This window comes from Ursus americanus, chromosome 18 (genome assembly GCF_024610735.1).
Source record: "Ursus americanus isolate L20-20 chromosome 18, mUrsAme1.1.p, whole genome shotgun sequence".
NCBI classification, from domain to species: domain Eukaryota; kingdom Metazoa; phylum Chordata; class Mammalia; order Carnivora; family Ursidae; genus Ursus; species Ursus americanus.
In genome coordinates this window covers 7100533-7122073 of record NC_142144.1, presented here as the reverse complement: position 1 = coordinate 7122073, position 21541 = coordinate 7100533, and the positions used below count along the sequence as shown (strand labels likewise).

General features: G+C 61.5%; 3 protein-coding genes across 13 annotated transcripts in view; 1 reads left to right on the top strand and 2 right to left on the bottom strand.

Moving 5' to 3' along the window:
• Positions 1-372: 372 nt before the first annotated feature.
• Positions 373-11311, top strand: PKN3 (protein kinase N3). Of its 6 annotated transcripts, none has more exons than XM_045771177.2 (22): positions 374-905; positions 3046-3286; positions 3465-3610; positions 4074-4185; positions 4258-4385; positions 4580-4763; positions 5676-5822; positions 5905-6014; positions 6121-6264; positions 6684-6759; positions 6847-7015; positions 7203-7305; positions 7413-7480; positions 7793-7856; positions 8007-8098; positions 8435-8611; positions 9484-9546; positions 9672-9748; positions 10186-10328; positions 10417-10524; positions 10690-10770; positions 10863-11311. In XM_045771177.2, the coding sequence occupies exons 1-22, from the start codon at positions 696-698 to the stop codon at positions 11073-11075; spliced, it is 2856 nt and encodes a 951-aa protein (XP_045627133.2). In that variant the 5' UTR covers positions 374-695; the 3' UTR covers positions 11076-11311. The 6 variants fall into 6 exon arrangements, with proteins under 6 accessions (XP_045627131.2, XP_045627133.2, XP_045627134.2 ...); XM_045771180.2 differs by having other exon boundaries at positions 375-719; XM_087869298.1 differs by lacking the exon at positions 374-905 and adding an exon at positions 1424-1922.
• Positions 11080-14654, bottom strand: ZDHHC12 (zDHHC palmitoyltransferase 12). 3 transcript variants are annotated; one of them, XM_045771182.2, is made up of 5 exons: positions 14511-14654; positions 12880-13016; positions 12428-12505; positions 12067-12230; positions 11080-11884 (listed from the first exon to the last, which is right to left on the bottom strand). In XM_045771182.2, exons 1-5 carry the CDS (start codon positions 14608-14610, stop codon positions 11554-11556), a joined length of 810 nt encoding a protein of 269 aa, XP_045627138.1. In that variant the 5' UTR covers positions 14611-14654; the 3' UTR covers positions 11080-11553. The 3 variants fall into 3 exon arrangements, with proteins under 3 accessions (XP_045627138.1, XP_045627137.1, XP_045627139.1); XM_045771181.2 differs by having other exon boundaries at positions 11237-11884; positions 12067-12233; XM_045771183.2 differs by having other exon boundaries at positions 11517-11862; positions 12067-12233.
• A 3501-nt stretch (positions 14655-18155) lies between these two features.
• Positions 18156-21541, bottom strand: part of ZER1 (zyg-11 related cell cycle regulator) — a 31318-nt gene continuing 27932 nt past the window's right edge. For all 4 annotated transcript variants that reach the window (XM_045771294.2, XM_045771293.2, XM_045771295.2 and 1 more), the window contains 2 exons: positions 21083-21185; positions 18156-19834 (listed from right to left, as the gene is read on the bottom strand). In XM_045771294.2, coding sequence (XP_045627250.1) covers positions 19777-19834; positions 21083-21185 — 161 coding nt within the window. In that variant the 3' untranslated portion in view covers positions 18156-19776. The remainder of the gene's footprint in view (positions 19835-21082; positions 21186-21541) is intronic.

The following is a 21541-nucleotide window of genomic DNA, read 5'->3' as shown; positions in this document are numbered from 1 at the left end:
CTGAAGGCAAATGCTTAACTATCTGAGCCACCCAGGCGCCCTGAGATGTTTGGTTTATTCATCTGTCATTTGTAATTTGGCATGATTTGGGTGAGGCTTTCCTTTTTTGAGACGCATACGTTCATAGAGTAGTGACTCTAGGCAGGGCCAAGACTTCGTGGGGGCGACAGGTTTGGGATTAGCCCATTTGACACCAAGGATCTAAGACGATGAGAAACTTTGGGGCGGGAGGAAGGGGCTGAGCCAGCCTGGAGCGGGCCGGCCGCACAGGCGGCGTCCCACGGCCGGCAGGCGGCGCCATCGCCACCCGCCACCCCTCCGGGCAGCTAGAAAACCCCGGCCCGGGAGGAGTCCCTTCCTGCCCCTGTGTCCCAGCGCGGGGGTCAGCGTCACACCGAGCGGGAACTGCAGCCTCAGGAAAGGGGCGCTGAGCCCCAAAGCCCGCGGAACCTGGGAGCCGGGGAGGCCGGACCTCGGGTTCAGGAGTGGGGTCCCGGGCGCTGACCTCTCGTGGCCGAGAGGCGGCGCTGATCCCAGCTCCCGCGAGGGCCAGCGGACCTCGGGAGGGGGCGCCCGATCCCGCGGCTCCGGCTCCGCTTCCCGGGAAGTTTCAAGTTTGAAAGTCCTGGCGGAGGGGCCGGGGCTTCCGGAACTGCAGTGGTCGAGAGGAGGGGCCGAGCGGCCGGAGCGGCGCCATGGAGGAGGGGGCGCCGCGGCAGGTGAACGGCGCCCGGAGAGGCCGGGCTGCGGGCGCGGGCCGAGGGGGTCGGGGAGTCTCATTCACGCCGCGGGCGCCCCGAGCTCCGGCCGCGTCCCCTAGACCCGACCCCCAGCCCCTCCCGGGTCCCTTCTCAGCCCCGGCCCCGGGCGTCGCTACACCTCGCAGGGCAGACCTGAGCACGGGGGTGAGTCGTCATTGTCGCCTGAAAACGCCCCCAAATCACCCCCAAGTGACTCAGAGCCTCTGGTCAGGCCAACGCATGAGCACGTCTGAATCCGCAGTCAGGGCCACCAGGATGGGCCCCAAAGTTTCCTAAAATCGGTTCTTCCCTGTGGGACTGTAAGACCGCTGGGATCTGCCTGGAAAGCAAGGGGGGCCGTGGGGGCACATTGGGACCAATCCTGGGGGAGAGGAATATGTGTGTGGGTGCAGGGAGAAGAGGGCCCGGGAGGGGGCCAGTCTCTGCGCACTTGCGGGGGTCCTTCCAGGATCACAGAGGCATGTGGGGATTGGACACGAGATGGGGGAGCCTGGCCCAGCACCTGGGCGGGAACCTTTGGGTACACAGAGGGCTCTAGTCCAAGTGGCGAGGGCTGCGGTGTTCCTGCCGGCGCTGGCAGTAGGTGCTGGTGGAGTCAGCGGCCAAAGCTATGTGTTTGTCAGTGGGGAGGGAGGGGCGGAGGTCTCCCCAGAGCAAATGCGGGGGGTGGGGGGCAGCTGTAGAGCAGAAAGGCGGAGGTGTGTGTACCTGGCAGGATTCCAGCCCAGAGCAGACAGGACCATGGGCTATGCCCAAGGGCAAAGTGTCCTCCACAAGACTCCTCGCGTGCCCCCACCCAACGTCTTAGGCAGCCTTCAGGACTGCCTCTGCCCCCTCGCACCCCCTTCCTCCGGAGGTCCCTCCGCCTGTCCCAGCAGTGGCTTGTACACATTTTCCGATTTCCTGTGAACCTCCGCCCAGCAGCGGCAGCTGGGTGACTCAGGACCCCAGTGGCCGGGCCCCCTGCTCCATGGGATCTTTGTTTGCTCAGGCCTTTGGCTCTAGCCCTTTGGCCTAGGGCCCTCAAAGGATTTCCTGAGTCCCGCCCCTGCCCTCTGACAGCCAGGCCAGCAGGCCAGCGGAGGCCTGGGGTGGGGGGTGGGGTCCCTGAGGCTGGGGTGGCACCCCTGACACCGGGCTGAGGAGATGGAGAGCCGAGAGGTAAGGTGGAGGCCCCAGAGGAGTCCATGGGGAGTTGGGGGCATCACGGGTTACCCTGGGCTGAGGTCAGCTTTGGCACTGGTTGGTCTGAAGTGTTGGCTTCTGAGAAGGAGCTTTTCCTCTTCCTTGCTCCCACCTGGGGTGAAGAATGAGAAAGCCTCCACTTCCTCCCCGTAGCTGAGCTGGGCATGGCCCCCGGAGGCCTCCTCAGCCCGTTTCTGTGCCTCTGCTTTGCTCCCTGAGGGAACATCCTTGGCCCCCACTCAGGCCTCTGGCTGCCCTCTCTCTGTGTGATCTGGGATGGTTCCCTAGCCTCTTTGCTGGCCCCACGTCTCAGCTAGAATCGCAGCCTTGGAGAGAGCAGCCCGATGGGTTGGCAGGGAGAGGGTGGCATCCCCTTCTCGGTGTTGTGACCTCGGGCAAGTTACTTAACCTCTCTGTGTCTCAGCTTCCCCATCTGTAAAATGGGGATAATAATTATATCTACCTCATGGGATTCTTGTGAGGATTGACGAATTAACGGATGTGAAGCTCAGAACAGACCCTGACACCATGTACTGTTGTCCCTTCAACAGCCCAGGGGCCTGGGGCACTGACTCCCCCCGGCAGTTGAAACTGCGTGTATAACTTTCGACTCCCCCAGAACTGAACTTAACTACTAAGAGCCTAGTGGCGACCAGAGCCTTACAGGTGACATGAAGAGTCTACTCCGTGTAGCCTCTTCTGTATTCTTACAATAAAGGAAGCTAGAAAAAAAAAAGGAAACGTTATTAAGAAAATCGTAAGGAAGAGAGAACACATTTACAGCCCTGTACTGTGTTTATCGAAAACACTCTGCTTACAAGTGGACCCGTGCGGTTCAAACCCGTGTTCAAGAGGCGTTGCCAATTTTTCCCTCTCCCTCGTCCCTAGCGGCGGAGGACAGGAGTGTGGCGTGGGGCGGTGCGTAGCTTTGGGGTTGGCGTCTGGCCAACGAGCTGGAAGGTCAGAGATGCCCCCCAGCCCTGGGTGTCCATCCTGGCTGCCGGGCACACCTCCCTCTCCCTCCGTCTGCGGGGACCCGAGGCCGCCGGTGACGGGGACGGGGTGGGGTGGGGGGCGTGACTGCTCTGCCATTCCACAGCCTGGGGCCGATGGGCGGCCCCCCGAGGATGAGAAAGAGGTGATCCGCCGGGCCATCCAGAAGGAGCTGAAAATCAAGGAGGGCGTAGAGAACCTGCGGAGGGTAGCCACGGACCGCCGCCAGCTGGGCCACGTGCAGGAGCTTCTGCGCTCGTCCAACCGCCGCCTGGAGCAGCTGCACGGAGAGCTGAGGGCGCTGCACGCGCGCATCCTGCTGCCGGGCCCCGGGCCTGGCCCGGCCGGTGCGTGAGGGTGGGAGGTGGGGAGGGTGCGGGGCCCACCCAGCTTCTCCACCTCGGCCCTGAGCGCGCTCGGTCTCCTTGGGCGCCCCCCTGCCCGGGAGGGAGGAGAGAGCAGGGCTCTAGGGTAGGGGGCTCTCGGCTCTGGGTCAGGGCTTCATGGGCCCCACGCTGTGCACAGAACCTGTGGCCCCGGGCCCCCAGCCGCCCTCAGAGCAGCCCAGGGCTCGGCTCCTGGAGGCCCTCCAGAGGCAGCTGCACGTGGAGCTGAAGGTGAAGCAGGGGGCGGAGAACATGACGCACACGTATGCCCACGGCACGCCCAAGGTGAGGCTCCCTGCGGCCCCCGGGTTGTTGGGGGGGTGCTGCCCCAGCCCCTATTCTGAGAGGGAATGCAGCTGGGCCAGTGAGCCTTTAAGGGAGACACAGGCTTAACCCTTAGTCTGATCGGGGAGGCACGTTCCCCAAATCTCAGCTTGGTGGGGAAGGCACGGCCTGAACCCCAATCTAGCAGAGGAGGCACAAGGCGGTCTGATGGGGAGACCCCAGGCCACGTTCCCGGAGGTCTAGCAGGGAAGGCCCACCCCGGCCCCAACTCCCAGCGTGATGTGGGGCGCTCGGCCCTGATGTGACGGGGGAAGCTGGATCCCACCGAGCCCTGTCTCCTCTGAGGGAGGAGGCTCTGGCCCAGACCTAGACTCACAAGGGAGATGTGGCTTCAGCCCGGGTCTGACCAGGGAGGCCCAGCCCTGGCCCTGGTTCGGTGGGGGCCTATGTCCTGACCCCACAGGAGCGGAAGCTGCTGGTGGCTGCCCAGCAGATGCTCCGGGACAGCCAGCTGAAGGTGGCCCTGCTGCGAATGAAGATCAGCAGCTTGGAAGCCAGCGGGTCCCCAGAACCAGGTGAGGCCGGGAGAAGCGGCGCGGGCCGGGCAGAGCGGGGCGTGGGCCTGAGGGCTGACCGCCTGCTCCCAGGTCCCGAGCCGCTGGCGGAGGAGCTGAGACATCGGCTCCGCATCGAGGCTGCTGTGGCCGAGGGTGCCAAGAACGTGGTGAAGCTGCTGGGTGGCCAGCGAACGCAAGACCGGAAGGCGCTGGCCGAGGTCAGACCAGGGTGCCCTCCCGTGGCGCTCCTCTCCGAGTGCCTGCTTGTCCCCACGCCACCCTCTGCACCGCGGCCGTGCCGTGTGGGGTGGCAGCGAGGAAACGGGAGGCACGCTCTGTCGGGACCTCGTTGCCCTGGCGCTGGCCCCTGTGCTCCAGGGGCCCGTCCCCCCTGCCTGTTTCTGCTCTGCAGGCTCAGGCCCAGCTCCAGGAGTCCTCCCAGAAACTGGACCTCCTGCGGCTGGCCCTGGGGCAGCTGCTGGAGGGACTGCCTTCCGCTCACCCTCTGCGTGGCAGAGTGGCCCGGGAGCTGCGGACCGCTGTGTCGGGGAACCCCCAGCCTTCCGGGGTGCTTGTGAAGCCCACCGCCCTGACAGGTAGCCAGGAGTCCCTCCCACATCAGGGCTCCCCTTTTCTTCCCACGAGCACCCTGAAACACAGAGGGGGAGAACTTGGGAGAAGAGTTTCAGTCCTAGTCCCACCACCCCCTAGCTTTCCGCTCTCTGGACGCTTAGTTTATCCTTCTGTCAATGGCGATGATAACAGCACCTACTTCATGGAGTTGCTGTGAAATTCAGTGAGTTGTCGCGTGTGAAGTGCTAGGCACAGGGCGGGCATAGTCCGGACACGATCGGTGAAGCTGTTACTTAAATGAGTAACCGTGACAATGTTTAAAGCGCCCGTGTTAGGGCCCTGGAGGCCGTGGTACCCAGTTCTGGGCAGTTTGGACTACCAGAAAGTTCTTTCTTATCACTGAGCTGCATTTGTCTGAATTGTAGCTGAATTATAATCAACCAGTAATCTAAGCATGTGGCCTTTGGAAACCCTGAACTTCCTACCCGGGACACAGGGCCAGCCAGAGAGCCCAGCACCTTCCTTCCCCTCTCAGAGCTGGTTCAGGGTTAGACAGGCCACATCCTGTTGTGAGCAGAGCCAAGAAGGTGAAGGACAGGGGCTGCATGGGCTCCCTCACCTGGCATTGGGGAATCATGGAATGCTTCCTGGAGCAGGTGTTGTCTCCATTTAGCCTTGAAGGGCTTCTGGGAGTTGGCCAAGTAGACAAGTTGGGGAAGGCAGGGCGGGGGCATGGCTTGTTCAAAGGCCTAGAATTCAGCTGGCTACTTGGGGCCACCTTATATCCTGTCTCCTGGCTAAAGACCCCAACTAATGTGGGCAAGGTCTGGGTTCAGCCATCTTCGGTAGAAGGTAGCTTTCCGGGGGCCCCGGGGGACTTGGCTGTGGCAGTGGGAGAATGGCGCTTGACGGTGTTTCCCGCACGCTGCCCGCAGGGACACTGGAGGTCCGCCTCCTGGGCTGTGAGCAGCTGCTCACAGCAGTGCCTGGACGGTCCCCGGCGGCCGCGCTGGCCGGGAGCCCCTCCCAGGGCTGGCTCCGGGGCAGGGCCAAGCCGCAGCGTGGCGGAGGAGATCTGGCCAGTGAGTAGGGGCCACAGGGAGCGGGGGACAGCAGAGGACCCCTGCCCCTCGCCTGCCCTGAGCTCCCGGTCTTGCCCCGCAGCGGAGGTGCTGGCTGTGCTGAAGGTGGACAATCGTGTCGTGGGCCAGACTGGCTGGGGGCCGGTGGCCAAGCAGTCCTGGGACCAGACCTTTATTGTCCCCCTGGAGCGGGTGAGCCCTGGGACGGGCAGGTGTGACCTCAGGCCACGGGGTGGAAGGCCGGCCATGGGGGGGAACGTGCCGTGCCCCACTCCTCAACCTGGCCTCCCCGACGTAGGCCCGGGAGCTGGAGATCGGGGTGCACTGGCGGGACTGGCGGCAGCTGTGTGGCGTGGCCTTCCTGCGGCTGGAGGACTTCCTGGACAATGCCTGTCACCAGCTCTCCCTCAGTCTGGTGCCCCAGGGGCTGCTGTTTGCCCAGGTGCCCCCTACCCACCCTCTGACCTGACGGGCCCCGGCTCCATCTAAGCTAGAAGGGCCTTCAAGACTAGGTGACCTTACCACACATAGGAGTGGAAATTAGGGCCCCGAGGGAGGAGGTCTCCAGGGACTAAGGATTCCCAGCCCCTGTCTTGAGGACTGCGTGGGAGTCTAGAGGCCCGCATCTTGGTCCTGACTGTCTAGCCTCACGTGCGACCGTGGACAAGTGCCTCGCTTCTCTGGGCCTCAGTTTCTCCACTTGTACCAACACACACCTTGAATCCCCCTCTCTGGGGCCCCTCTGGTCTTGCATCATTGACACAGGGAGCTCAGGCTGGGATCCCGGAGACCAGGGAAGTACCCTGGTGGCAGGTGGGGTGGGAGAGGACTGGTCTCCAGCCCTGCCCTCTGCCCCTGCAGGTGACCTTCTGTGACCCTGTCATTGAGAGGAGGCCCCGGCTGCGGAGGCAGAAACGCATTTTCTCTAAACGCAGAGGTGTGGACGGGGAGAGGGCTGTGCAACCTTAGGGGGCAGGGCAGGGGCCGTCGGGGGCTCTGGGACTGAGCCCCCCTTTTGTCCCAGGTCAGGACTTCCTGAGGGCTTCACAGATGAACCTCAGCATGGCGGCCTGGGGACGCTTGGTCATGAGCCTGCTGCCCCCCTGCAGCTCCCCGAGCACGATCAGCCCCCCCAAAGTGTGCCCCCAGACCCCGGCCCCACCCCGGGGGGCTGCTGAGCCTGCCTCACCCAGGTGAGGAGCCGCCCCTCCCCGGCTGCCTGCTTCCCTGCTGTGGCTGCCTCTCTCCACGTGCAACTGGTGTCTGTTCCCATCACGTACCCTCCAACCCTCCGTCTGTCTATCTCCGGCATTGCTATGTGTCCGTCCCACGGCTCTTCCATTGGCCTGTGCCTGCCATGTGTCTGCTTTCTCCACGTAGTAATTTCCCACCCAAGAAGAGCCCCTTGGGAGAAGAGACGAGGCCCCCACCCAAGCCCCCACGCCTCTACCTGCCGCGGGAGCCAACCCCCGAGGAGATCCCGGTGAGGGGGTGCTGCTGGCCCTGGGGCCTGCGGGGGTAGGGGTGGCAGGGCTGGAGGGAAAGAGGGCAGGAAGCCTGGCTCTGCTCTGAGCCCCTCTGCCCTCACAGCGCACCAAACGCCCCCACATGGAGCCCAGGACGCGAGTCGGGCCGTCTCCTCCAGCCTCAGCCACCAGGTACCCCCGTCAGGCTCCCTTTTATGCTTGAGACACTGACCTGCTCACGCGGGTGTTTGCGTGTCCATTCAGACGTCATCTGATCCTCCTTGCTGTCAGGTTCTTACTAAACCCACATTACTGAGCTCCAGGTGCATTCCAGGCTCTAGGAAACCGCTATCCCAGGAACCCCCAACCCCCCACCCCCCACCCCCAGGCTTTCCAGCCTCGTTGGTGGGGACAGCCCAGGAGTGGACGTGGAGGGTTTGGAGCGGCTCTTCATGGAGGCCCAGCTCTTGTGCCAGGGGGCTTCCCGTGCCCTCTGTCTTGCAGGAAACCCCCCCGGCTTCAGGACTTCCGCTGCTTGGCCGTGCTGGGCCGGGGACACTTTGGGAAGGTAGTGGGCTGAGGAGGGTACCGTGGGAGGGGGTGAGCAGGCCCCGGCACCTGAGCTGGGAGGAGGCTGTGATTCCTGGGGCCGTGGGTGAGGGAGGCAAAGGCTGCCCTGTGCTGTCCGTCTGGAGCCCGAGCTCTCTCTGGTCCCCAGGTCCTCCTGGTCCAGTTCAAGGGGACGGGGAAGTACTATGCCATCAAGGCGCTCAAGAAGCAGGAGGTGCTGAGCCGAGACGAGATAGAGAGGTGTGCAGTCAGGCCCGTGGGTACCCGGCCCTGGAGGGGACCCCGGGTGGCTGGCCTGGGCCGGGGGCACGGGAAAGGCAGCTGAGTGCTCCTGGGGCTGTGAAGAGGTGACCCTCTGGGGCTGCCCAGTCCTGGGTTCTCTCTCTAGCACCTGCAGTGGTTAGCTGGGTGCCCTTGAGCAGCTCCCTTCTTCTCTCTGCCTGAGACGTAGAAGCCATCATTCTACCACCTGGCACTTTGACTGAAGACCCAGAGGGCCGAGGCTGTTGTGTGGGTGGCGGGGCACAGCCAGCAGGGGTCTTCCTTCCCTCCACATGCCCCCTCCCTCCATTGCAGCCTGTATTGCGAGAAACGCATCCTGGAGGCGGTGGGCCGCACGGGGCACCCCTTCCTGCTCTCCCTCCTTGCCTGCTTCCAGACCTCCAGCCACACCTGCTTTGTGACCGAGTTTGCACCCGGTGGCGACCTCATGATGCAGATCCACGAGGACGTCTTCCCTGAGCCCCAGGCCCGGTGGGTGCCCACCCTTCTTGTCTGCCTCTTCGAGCAAGCCTTCCGCGGTCCCCTCTGCCCGCTCCCTTCACCCTGCTTCCCCCAGGGTGCCCAGCAGCAGAACAGTGTAGAATCAGGGAAGGCTTGGTTCAAATCCTGGTTGTCAGCTCTCGTCAGCTCTCACAGCACTGTGACCTCGGGCCTCAGTTTATGGAGCTGTGGAATGGGGTGAATGAGAACTATTTCACAGGCTTGTTGGGTAGATGAACCCTGTGTTTATAAATTGTGGAGCACGGGAACCCGTGACTAATCGGTGACTGGAAACTGGAGTTCTTTTTTTCTTTAAGATTTTATTTATTTGTCAGAGAGAGAGCACAAGCAGGGGGAGCAGAGGCAGAGGGAGAAGCAGGCTCCCCGCTGAGCAGGGAGCCCATGCGGGACTCGATCCCAGGACCCTGGGATCACGACCTGAGCCGAAGGCAGACGCTTCACTGACTGAGCCACCCAGGCGCCCCTGGAATTATTTCTTGCCCAGTAGAGTGCAGGCTCTGGAGTCTGGGTCTGCCACTAGCTGTGTGACCCCAGGGGCGTCCCTGACCTGGAGTCTCAGGTCCTCCTTTGAGAAACAGATGTGATGAGGATCGGCTGCGGATGGCGGGGAGGCTGTGGGAGAGTAAGACATGGGGACACATGGCATCATTCCTGGCACAATCTCGGAGCCCGAGAGGGGTAGGCTGTCAGCGGGCAGCAGCCTCAGGCCGGTGTCTGGAGAAGCACCCGCATGAGGCTCCCCTCAGGCTCTCATCCAATCTGCCCGGCGGGGCCATCCTGGTGTCCCCCCCGCCCTGCCCCGCACAGTCCTGGGCCTGAACTACCCCCTACGCCACCCTCAGGTTCTACCTGGCCTGTGTGGTCCTCGGGTTGCAGTTTCTACATGAGAAGAAGATCATTTACAGGTAAATTGCCCCGGAAGTGCCGGGGTCGGGGTCCGGGCGGTGGGGGGGGGGTTGGTGAAGGAGCAGCCGCTGCCCTCCTCCTGCGATGCTCCAGGGCCCCTTTGATCTGCCCCCCTCACCCTCAGGGACCTGAAGTTGGATAACCTTCTGCTGGATGCCCAGGGTTTCCTGAAGATCGCAGACTTTGGGCTGTGTAAGGAAGGTGGGTGCCTCCTGTCCAGGATCCCGTGTCCTCCAGCCTTGCTCGGCCAGCCCAGGCCAGCAGAGTTGTGGGCCCCCCATCCCCACCCTGGCCCTCATTCCAGGGATCGGCTGGACACGCTGGTTTTTCCTTCCCAACCCCAGAGGCTCTTAAAGAGCCCCAGCTTGCCCTTAGCCAGAGGGAGAGGCTGTGCTCAGGGTGGGAGAGGGCACCGGTTCTCCTTTTTCTTCGTGACCTTGGCACGTGAGCTTGGCTGAGGCTCTCCTTCCTGCTGTCAGATGGCATAAAAACTGCCACCACCTCCAAGGGTATGGGGCAGGGCTTGGCACAGGGTCCGGGACCTGAGGTCATGAGGGTTGGCTGTTGATTCTTACACCCACTGAGGTTATGCGGCTGAGACCCATGGGGCCCGCACCAGTGTGGATGCTGGCTTGCAGGGATCGGCTTTGGGGACCGGACAAGCACCTTCTGCGGCACCCCGGAGTTCCTGGCCCCGGAAGTGCTGACCCAGGAGGCCTACACACGGGCTGTGGACTGGTGGGGGTTGGGCGTGCTGCTCTACGAGATGCTGGTGGGCGAGGTGAGCACTGGAGCTGGGCTGCCGGGGCCTCTAGGTGGGGGTGGGGCGGGGGTGGCTTAGGTGCCCTGCTGAGCCCCCTTTCCCCCAGTGCCCATTCCCGGGGGACACAGAGGAGGAGGTATTTGACTGCATCGTCAACGCAGATGCGCCATATCCCCGCTTTCTGTCGGTGCAAGGGCTCGAGCTCATTCAGAAGGTATCACCGCAGGGGCGGGGTGGGGCTGGACGTGGCTGTGGCTCCCAGCGGGCTGTCCCCACCCATGCCCTTGGGGGCCCTGCGGCCCAGCTCGCTGGGGGAACCTGGGCAGGTGGGCAGTGCCTGGGGCCGAGTGCCCTCCGTGAGCCCCCCCCCCTCGCCCAGCTCCTGCAGAAGTGCCCGGAGCAGCGCCTGGGGGGGGGTGAGCAGGATGCCGAGGAGATCAAGACCCAGCCTTTCTTCAGGGTGAGTGGTCCCGGGGGCCTGGCACAGGGGGAGGCGTCACGGGGCCACATGCCCCTGTTCGTCGTCTCAGGCAGCTCCGCCCTCGCCCCCAGACCACCGACTGGCAGGCCCTGCTCGCCCGCACCGTCCAGCCGCCCTTCCAGCCCACGCTCTGCGGCCCCACGGACCTGCGCTACTTCGAGGGCGAGTTTACAGGGCTGCCGCCAGCCTTGACCCCGCCTGACCCCCGCTGTCCTCTGACTGCCCGCCAGCAGGCCGCCTTCCGAGACTTTGACTTTGTGTCAGAGGGATTCCTGGGGCCCTGAGGGCCTCTCTGGCACGTCTGCCCTGTCTGCCCAGCTGCGCACCCAGCCCTGGAGGCCCAGCCCTCGCCGGGTTATTTGTGGGTCTTGGGCCTTGAAATGGCAGCGGCGGGGCTGCTGGGGGCTACCCGCCCCCTGGGAGACCTGGACCAGAAAGGGCGGCACAGCAAGGAGCAGTTCGGTTTGGTTTTTTAATACTTGACTTGCTTTATGGATTATTAAACTTATAAAACTCTGCACTGGAGGCGTCCTGGTGTGGGGGGCAGGCTGAAGGTCTCCCCCCCAGGTCCTCTGCCTCCCCTTCTTTCTTTGGAGGGCAGAACTGCCCACTGAGGCAGGGCTTCTGTCGCTCAGCTCTGCTCTGAGGCCTGCGAGGAGCGGGCAGGAGTGAAGAACCTCAGGCCCTCGGAGGGCCGACCCCAGCGGGGTGGCATCCCCTCTGGTTTTCAGGCACAAGACGGTGGCCTTGCCTCCAGCGACCCTAAACAGCCTGGCTCCTGCCCTCCTCCTCCTCGTCCTCTCCCTCGGCCCAGAGGGTCTCCCAGGACCCCGAGGGCCATCCGCAGAAGAAGTGGGCCAGGTTGCGGGTCAGGCCGCGGTCGAAGGGGTTGCTGGGGCGCTGGCGGAGGTAGGCAATGCGGTGTGAGGAGATGAACTCCCAGGTGGTGGTGTTGCTGGCCACCAGGTAGAGGTGCGAGGCGAGGAGCAGGCTGGCCCCCAAAGAGAAGAGGGAGAGCAGCAGGAAGGTGGCAAACAGCAGCCCGCTGGATCGCAGCCACAGCCCCCAAGGCTGGAAGAAATGGAGGCCAGACCTGCAGGGCAGGATAGAGATGGGGACCGAGGCTGGAGGAGGGCAGGGGTGCCCCAGGGAGCCCTGGTGGGCAGGCCGTTTGGGAGAAGGTCGGAGGCCGCGAAGAGGGAGTCCTGGCTCTCTCCGCCTTGCAGGCTCATGCTGCGGCCCTCCCCCCGCACCCAGGGTGGTAGTGGAACCCACCATGCCAGGTACAGGCCCCACAGAAGCACCACCAGCTGCAGCGCCAGGTAGGCCACGAAGAGTGGGTGGTTGCGCTCCCCCACGCAGTTCTCCATCCAGGGGCAGTGGTGGTCATAGCGGCGCACGCAGCGACGGCACTCGCGGCAGTGCCGGGCCCTCAGGGGCTGCTGTGGGCATGGAGGGAGACGGGCTCAATGCCAGCTCCCCTCTGGGCCCAAGACTGAGGGGAGTGATGAGGTCAGGAGGCTGGGGCCTCCATCTGGGAGGCCTTCCTGGAGGGGGGAGGCCACAGCAGGCGGGGCAGGTCAGGGAGTCTCCAGCTTGCCCCTGCGCCCTCCCGTGGAGGTCCCTGGTCACCCACCAGCACCAGACAGTATCTGCAGCGCCGAAGGGGGATGGCTTGAGGAACCATGGCCGTCTGCTCCTCCTTGGCCTCCTCCTGAAAGTGGGAGATGGGGTATAAGATAGGGTCCCCTTGGGAGGCAGCACAGGTGGGTGTTTCCCTTGGGGGCTAGCTTCGCTCTGGGTCTCTGCGGTTGGGGGCCCAGCCCCTGTGTCATGGAGGGGGTAGGGTGGGGCAGAGTGCTGTGGTCCCAGAGAAGCGAAGCTGTGTGACCTCTGCCAGTTGTTTCCCCTCGCTGGGCCTTGGCGATTTCCTCATCGTAGGATGGGGTTCTAGGGCCGCTAAGAGGATTCACTGAGGTGCCCCCAGCAAAGCGCTCTGCACAGATCCTGGCATGAGACCATTACAGGGGCCTTGCATGTCCTGTTGGTGGGAGGAAGGGTTCCGGCCCCCAGGGGCCCCCTGGTTACCTGGGGCTGGGGCTGGACATTCACATAGCCCGGGTCCATGAGCGACACGGCCAGGTAGAGCAGCAGGGAACCCAGCACGAGGAGCAGGAAGGTAAGGGGCGGGAGCAGCTCCCCCTGCTCTTCCCACTGCCGCAGCGCTGGAGAGGCCGGAGAAGGAGAGTGAGGCAGGGGCCGAAGCCGAGAAGGAGGAGGCTGTGTCGTGGGGGGGTGTAGCTGAAGGAGGGGAGTCTGTCCCTGGCTGAGCAAAGGCCTGGAGATGGGGTTTAAGGAGTGGATGAGTGGCCAAGTCTGCAAGGGTGGCCACTGCACAGGGTACAGGAGGGAGAAGTTTGGGCCCAGGAAAAAAAAAAAAAAAAAAAAGGCAGTTCATCTGCATTTTATCTGGAGGACAAAGGGCAATAGGGAAGCATGGACGCTTATAGGGTCCGATGTGTTTCTGAAAACCCTTGTGGTACTGGAGAAAAGACAGATGGGGGAGCAGGGAAGCCTGGAGGCAGAGAGCCTATCTAGGAGGGAGAAGGGGGTAGCCAGACAAAGGCACTGGCAGGAAGAGTGGAGACAAAGGGATGGGTAGATAAGGGGTAAGGGGGTGAAGGGGCCAGACTTGACTAGATGTGTGGGAGAGGGAGGAGGGGTTCCTGCCCTTGGCTCCATGATGGGGAGACCAGCCAGGTCTGATACGCTGATGAGATCGCTGATGAGATCGAGACAGAGGAGGGCCTGGCCAGGAAGGGTCCAGCCCATGTGGGTGAATGAGGATTTCGGGGGGAGCAGGGGTGGGGAGTGAGGGGCATGGGACAGTTAGATAACAGAGTGTGGACAGCTCTGGGGCCCCTTAGTTGTAAAAAGGAGCAGAGAAGGAAAGGTGGGTTGGGGGTCCTTTTTGAGGGGAAGACTGAGCAGGTTTTTAGGCTTAAGGGTGAAGACCGTGGAGGTGGCTTGAGAAGGTCTTGGGAGGAAAGTGACAACACCCCCAGTCCAGGTGCTGAGGCTGGAGCAAGGAGGGGAGAGTGGGGGCTACCTTCCCTGGCAGGGAGGGAGGGTAAGAACTTGGATTGGAGGCAGCCTGGCAGGTAAAGAGGGGAACGATGTTAGTGGGGTCGGGTCAGTGGGGTGGATGGGGACCTCAGGGCAAGAAGTGAGGATGAGGAAATGAGGGGCAGGCCGCTCCCCTCGGTGTTTTCTTGCCCCAGAGGTTGGGGAGCCTGGACTTGGGCAGCTAGTGGTCACGGAAGTGGGCGGGGTGCCAGTCCTTGATCTACTTGATCCTCGGAATCTTACGGAGGGACGGTTGGGAGTCAATTCCCGGGAAGGACCAGGTGGGTCCCGGGATCAGGGGAGATGGGGACTCAGGTCGGTCGTCGGATCTGGCGGGCACCGGATGGGTCCTGGGATGCACAGGGCATCTGGGAGGGATCAGGAAGATGCTGGGATTAATTAGGGATCAGCTGGATATCAGGCAGAAGGCAGGTGGCTCTTGGAATGATAGATGGGGAAGAGACTCAGGGGCTGGCGGAAACGGGGTGAATCCCAGGATTTCTGGGGCTTCAGCAGGAGACCCAGTGAGACCCAAACATCTGGGGAACCACGCGGGATAGGGTGGGTCTGGGGTCGCGCGGGGTCCGGCTCACCGGTATCGTGCAGGAAGAGCACCAGCGTGATCCCCCAGGTCAGCACAGTGTGCCCGGTCCGCACCAGGACCCCAGGGCTGAGGAGCGCCCACGGCGCCATCTCCTCCGCCCGGGGCCCCACCCGGAAGAAGCGCCCGGAGGGGCGGGCCCTTCGAGGGAGAGGAGACGCGGCAACCCGCGGATTGGTGGATCTGGGAGGTGGGCGGGGCCTGATTGGGTCGGGGAGGCTGCCTATTGGATGGCAGCTGCGGCCGAGTAGGCCCTCGAGCCAACAGGTGCCTGAAGAGGTTGAGGGCGGGCCCGGCGCGCGCGCAGCTGGTAACTCCCCCAACCCCAGCCCCCACTAGCCAGGTAACTTTCGAAAGCTGAGGAGCAGGCGCGAGTCTCGGCCCCGCCCCCTTGGGCTCCCAACCCCAGGGCCTCGCGCATGCGTACAATTCCCTGGGCGCTTCCATGTTCAAGACGTTTGGTGTGACTCCAGGTTGTGGAATTGTGCCGGTTTCAAGGGTACGATACCTGAGGTCTTTAGAGGGGCAGGACTCGCCTTCGATTGCTCCGTGGTGACACCCTTACCTTCTGGCTATTCATTTTTAGATATTGCAAACAGGATGAGAGCAAAGCGGCCGTCCGTGGTGCACATCCTGGGTACGAGGGGCCCAAGTGAAGTCAGAGTCAGAAATACCAGCACTGCCTCTTCCTACTTGTGTGAGCCTGGGCACATTACTGAACCACTCTGAGCTCTGTTTTCTGCCGATATAGTGAAGACCGATGATAGCATCCGCCCCGCCAAGGTGGTTGGGAGGATTAAACAATGCAAGCGCAGTCAGTGTCTAGCGCGGGCGGTCATCTCCCCCGCTGTAAGCCAACACCTCACCCCGCCAGAAGGACTCGCCCAACCCCAGGCTTTGGGCTCTTCTAAGGCGAAACCTCATCATCGTTCACTGTTCACATTCCTTCAGCTGTGTCCCCAGGGCATTCCCCATTCAGCCAGGCCTTTCCACCCACACTTCCCACTGACACTAACATCCACTGATACTAACATCCACCTTCTTTCTCCAACAGATGGGCCCCTCCGGCCCCTCCAGTACATTCTTCTGGCATCTGTTGTTTTGTCAGCTCAGCATCCCCTTTTCTGTTGGGGAACTGACTCTTCCCCATCCCGTGTGGTTCTGGAGGAACTGTGTCCCTCACTCCACAGGGTGACAGCAGGCAAGATGTGGGCATGTCACTCTAGAGCGCCAAACCTGGTTCTTCCCTATCTCAGTGTCCCCAGTGATTGGCCCTTGGTGGACATGTGACTCAGCGGGACCAAACAGAATCACTCTGTAAGAGTACTGTATAAATGCTGAGAGAGAAAGGGGCATTCTTTTGGATCTCAAGCACCAGGAATAGGATGTGAGGGCCACTGGCAGCTGTCTTTACAGTATGTGGAGGGAGACTGGCAGGAGAGAATGAAGCCAACTTCTAGAGTCAGAGAGATAAGCAGCCCTGAAAGAGGGAGTGAGAGAGTCTTCGCAACGTTGTCTGGACCCCTAGATGCAGCTATTCCCGAAGCAGATGTTGACCTCTGGGTTCTGTGAATGAATTCCCTCCCACCTTTGACTAGCCTCGGTAGGTATTTGAGTTGAGTGACCGTCACTTGCAATTCAGTCTTGGTTACTGGAGTGGGTTCCGTAGTGTGCTGAATGGAAACACTTAAACCATCCCAAAGCTTCCATGAGTCAGGCCCTGTGCTGGTGTGAAAGGTAGACAAAGTCAGACACTAGTTGAGGTGGTAAGGACAGATTTTCATCAGTAAGATGCTATTGCAGTGTAAGTTGAATGCAGCTCTGATTTGTACAGAGCTGACTGGGTGTTTTAAAGGGAGCGGGAGGCAGTGGAGAGAGGGAACAGTGGTGGCTTGAACAGACTCAGGGAAGTGAAAAATTACAAAGGGTTGGTCAGTGCCAATGCTGAGTAGGCCAGCTGTGTGCGCTAGCTGGCAGTAGTTGAAGTTAGCTGCCTGTCCTCCCACAGACACTGGGAGACGGAGGCCTGATTCTTCAGCATTGCTCTTTGAAGGAATGGCTTTCAGGTCTCCTGAGACACAAATACATTTCAAAGGGACAGAGAAAGGATTTCCAACTGTAAGGCTTTTTTAGTAAATGCTCAAAACCCCGGGGGTGGGGGGGGGCGGGCTCTGGTCAGATGGTGGCTAAAATAAATAGTAAATTCTTTTGGCATCCTTGAGCCCTCTCTGGCAGGCCCTTTAAGGGGGACTGGGGTCATCCTAGGGCTGCGACCTTGAGCTGTTAGAAACTACCTTAGTGGTTAAGTGTTTTAAGGTAGGGGAGGGAGACGGACAATATCACTTGTGGTGAGAACCCGTAGTAGGGCTCTTATAGGCCCAGGTTGAGGCCTAGTTGAGAAGCGGGCTCAGGGGCCTGACTAGAGTTTGGTCAAGGAGTGAGTCTTTGTCTCTGGGCACTGGGCACGCACCCGCCTGGCATGTGTGGGGGAATGATCCCCTTTGATCGGCTCCCAGCACCTAGACTGTTCTTTGGGGAAGAGCTGTCAATTGGGTGCAGCCTCAGTAGTACCGTAGGAGCACCGAGGGCGCTCCCAGAACAAAGCCAGACTCCGGCTGCTTCTCCGTGTCCTCCTGCTCGTGCTCTTGTTCCTTCGCTCCGCTGCAGCCACGGGGGGTGCTTCGTGCTCTCCCTGTAAGTCCCCTCTAGCGGGGCCCTCTGTCTGCAGTGCTCTTTCCATGGCTTCCCCATGGTCAGGCCTGGCAGCCCTGTCTTTTCTTTCTTTCTCTTTCTTTCTTTCTTTCTTTCTTTCTTTCTTTCTTTCTTTCTTTCTTTCTTTCTTTCTTTTTCTTTTTTCTCCTTTCTTTCTTTCTTTTTCTTTTTCTTTCTTTCTTTCTTTCTTTCTTTCTTTCTTTCTTTCTTTCTTTCTTCCTTTTTCTCTTTCTTTCTTTTCTCTTTTTTTAAGATTTATTTATTTATTTTAAAGGAGGGGAGGGGCAGAGAGAGAGGGAGAGAGAGAATCCCAACACGGGGCTCAGTCCCACGACCCTGAGATCATGACCTCAGGTGAAATCAAGAATCAGATGCTTAACCGACTGAGCCCCCCAAACGCCCCCTGGCAGCCTTGTATTTTGCTGGATTCAGCTCTCAGGTGTCCTCTTGTGAGAAGCCTCCCTGCCTGCTCGGGGACACCATGTTGTCTCTTACCTCCACACTGAAGGCGCTCTTCCCTCACAGAAGCACGGTCACCCAGCTAACTCCTGTCCCCCCGGACGCCCCTCCACTCCCACCAGCCCACGGGAGGCGCCCTCCCTGTGCTCCCTGCCCACTGCACACTGGGTCGTAATATCACACACATCATCTCTACCATCAGAGTGGACACCCTGAGCAGGTGGCCTGTTGCCAGCTGTATCCCAGTACCTGGGCATGGGGGTGCGGAGAGAATGAGAGGAGCCAGGTACTTCAGCCCAACCCGCCACCTGTCCCCAGGCTGCAGTGGACTGGCCCTCCAGGCTGGGCACAGGAATCGACCGGAGGCACCCTCCCTGCTGCACGTCCCCTCATTTAAGGGCTAGCGCCCCAACTGGCTCCAGCCCCTCTCCTGACCCCATCCCTTCTGCAAAAAAAGACACTCCGCTTTTTCCACTTTGCACAAAAATGTATTTCTGTGACATCCCAAAGTACAGACATTTACCCAGGCCCCGGGTGGTAAAGCAATGGGATGTGAACTCTGCCCAGGGGTCTGGCTCAGGCCATGTGAGCATGGAGGGGAGGGGCAGGCGTGGCCTGTCTGCCAAGCTTGGGAAGCACAGGGCAGCCGCCCCTTCCCGGGACTGGCAGGGACAGGCTTCTGGGGAGGCCTGGTGCCTCTCCCTTGGGCTGTTCATCCAGCATGTTCTACGTTGAGGCAGAAATGCTAGAATCCAAACACAGGCCTGGGGAAGGAGGAAGGAAGAGAGGTCATCCCCTCGGGGGATGCCTGCAGAGTCGGCACTGCTCCCCCAGGCCTTGTTCTGGAGCGGCCCCTTCACTGCCGCCTGTCTCCAGAGAAGCAATTCGGAGTTACATCAAGGGAGGACCACAAGATATTTCAAGATATATTTGCAGCTCACACTTCTCTGAAACACAGCACAGAGGTTCCCAAGGTAATGCCTGGGGGCAGGGAGGAGGGGCTGAGAAGGGCCCGAGTGGGGCCACTGCAGGCTGGGCCCCGTGCTGGTCTGGAGGCAGCTACCCGTTGCTGCGGTCCGGCTGGAGCGGGGACCTCCTGCCTCACTGAGAGATGTGTGGGGTCCTCCGGGCAGCGGGGCAGGTCGGGTGGGGGGCGCAAAGGAGGCCGGCTCAGTTCTGCTGGTGGGGTGCCTGGGCACCATGGGTGCTGCGGGCAGGGGAAGGGCTGGGGAGTGAGGAGCAAGGCCCTGGCCCTGGCGGTGCTGGCTCCCAGGGCTGGGGCGGGCGCTGAATATGTGTGGCAGAAGGGGCAGTGGAATCTGCCTGAGTTCTGACCAGCCCTGGGCTGGGGCCTTCAGTAGCCTGGGACCTGGTGGGAGACCAGGAGGCAGCCTCCGTAGCAGCGTGGCCTCAGGCAGGCCTGGCCAGAGAACTGGCGGGGCCACTGGGAGCCCCGCTCCTGAGGGTCCCCTGGGGCTGGGGCGGCCTGGGCCTGGCCACTTACTTTCTTGCCCCAGATGGCCCACGGCTGGGAGCACCAAGGCATTCGGGAGACCCAGTGGGGCTAGTTTTCATCCCAAACCCCATCAGCTCCACCCAAGAGCCTAGATGGGGTTCTCAGGCTTAGGCGGGTGGGTTGGGGTGCTGGAGTGGGCTGTTGGAAGCCCGCTGCCTCGCCTAATGGGAAGCGAGGCCAGGGTCTGAGGTCACTGGGAAGGGACCGCACTCTCACAACGTTAGAGGCATTTACTCTGAGGGGGTAGGAGTGAGTGGCAGCAATGAAGGCTTGAAGTTGGGGCTTGAGGTGGCCGAGGAAGCTGCAGGGACGCAAGGAGTGTTCTTTTGTTTTTGTACAGAAATCATACACACAAAACTTCACACTTCCTAACCAAAAAAAATAATATATATATATATATATAATATATATATATCTCACTAATGTTAAGGAAAAGCGTCGGTTGTGCAAAAGTCCCCATGTCCCTTCATCCAGCGGGAGGCTCCCTGGTGGGGGTCCGCCCGCTGGGCTGCTTGAGAGCTTCCTCCCGGCCTCGTGGTCCAGAGCAGTGGCAGCCGTGGGGGCGGAGCCTCTATCTGGACGTGTCCATGTTCTCCTCTTTAAAGTTACTGCAGTGCTCGATCACCTTGCTGGAGACCGTGGGAGAGAGAGGGTCAGAGGGCGGCCTTGGGTCAGGGGGGCCTGGCTCCCCCCGGCAGATGAGGCCTCTGGATTTGCTAGCAAATGTCAGCAGCGATGCTGATGCGGACGGAGGAGGTGTGTTGGGGGGGGGGGCTGGCGGGGCGTCTGGCACATGCCGAGTGCCCAGGAAATGGCACCTGTGGCCACCAATACTATTGGCCCCCGTGCTCCCTTCCTTCCTCCCTGGCCCCCCCTTCCCTACCTCTCAGCCCCAGGGCCTCTCTGGTTAGGGGCTCCCCTGAATCGGCTCAGGCCTGACCTTCACAACCCTCTCTGTTCCTTTCTTGAGTCCTGCCTGCCTTCTTCCCTTTCCCCCTGCCTACCCGGGCAGCCTACTAGTGGTCCCCGAACTGCCTGCGTGTCAGATTCGCCCAGAGATCCTGATCCCGAGGCGATCCGGGTGGGGCCAGGGCAGCCGTGCCAGCACGAGGGGCCCTGACACCCTCCAGCGGCCAGGCCCAGAGCCCCGGTCTTGTGCCCCCTCCAGACAGACCCTTGAGAACCGCTGCCCCGCTGCAGTCAGGTGTCACGTGGGACCTCAGGTGGCCTTCCTGTTCCACACTAAGCCTTTGGGTGGGTCAGGGGCAGGGGGCGGTGTTCACTGCAGCCTCCGTGTGCTAAAGGGGTGCCTACTGCCTCTTAGGAAGTAAGGGGTGCCCAGTAAGGGGGGACGGGAGGGGATGGGCGGGGTGACTTCTGACCTCCCTCTGGGTGTCACTCACACCGGCTTCAGACAGGCCGGCCAGCTCGGGCACACATCTCAGGTCTTAGAGAGATGCTCAAAGGGACTGGGGTAGATGTTCCAAGGGACTGGCAGCTCTGCCATGTGCGCGACCTTCACACCTTGACGTGTGCAAACCCATCTGCACTTGCCTGCCAGTTCTCTAGAATGTACTTTACCACACGCTGTCCTCTTTCATTGGAAGGTCTTTGGCCAAAAATGGTGAATTCTGACCTGACTTGGTAAGGGCCAGGGAGGAGAGGATGGAATTCGTTGGGAGTAAGGGGAAAGGAAGCTTACAGAGGAGGGCAGTGATGCTCCGTGAGAGCTGGGGCCCCCTGGACAGCAGTACGCTGTCTGCCTCCACACTCCACTCCGACTTGCCCCTGAGAATCTCAGGGGACCCCCACAGTGTCCCCAGCTCCCCCCCCCCCCCCCACAGAGGCTGCAAGCAGAAACACCGCCCGTCTCTTACCGGGCCATTTCCTTCGTCTCCTGCCGAGCGGTTGCCATCTTGATCATGTCCCTCAGCAGGGGCAGTCCCCCCTCTTTGATCAGCAGGGGGCAGTACTTGTCGGCTGCCGGGAGGGGCAGACAGCAGGTAATCAGGTCGGTCTTCCAGCAGCCTGTGGCCCAGAACCCACCCTTGCCGCGAGGGCTGCCCTCCCCTGGCGTGGGGGGAGTGGAGACGTGGGCCTGGGTGAGGACGCTGCTGTGCCCGGAGCCGCCTGTTTGCCCAGCCCCATGGGCCTCAGTTCCTGGGTCCACTGGGGGAGCAAGGGTTGAGTCCTTGGGAAAGGCTACTTTGGGACGCAGCCACATGTCTTTCCACAGCTCACCCCGTGGGAAATAACTCCCAAACCAGTGGCTTCTATTCTCTGAGAAGTTTTTGTAAAGATAGAGATTCCTAAGCCCTGCACTTGGGTATTCTGAG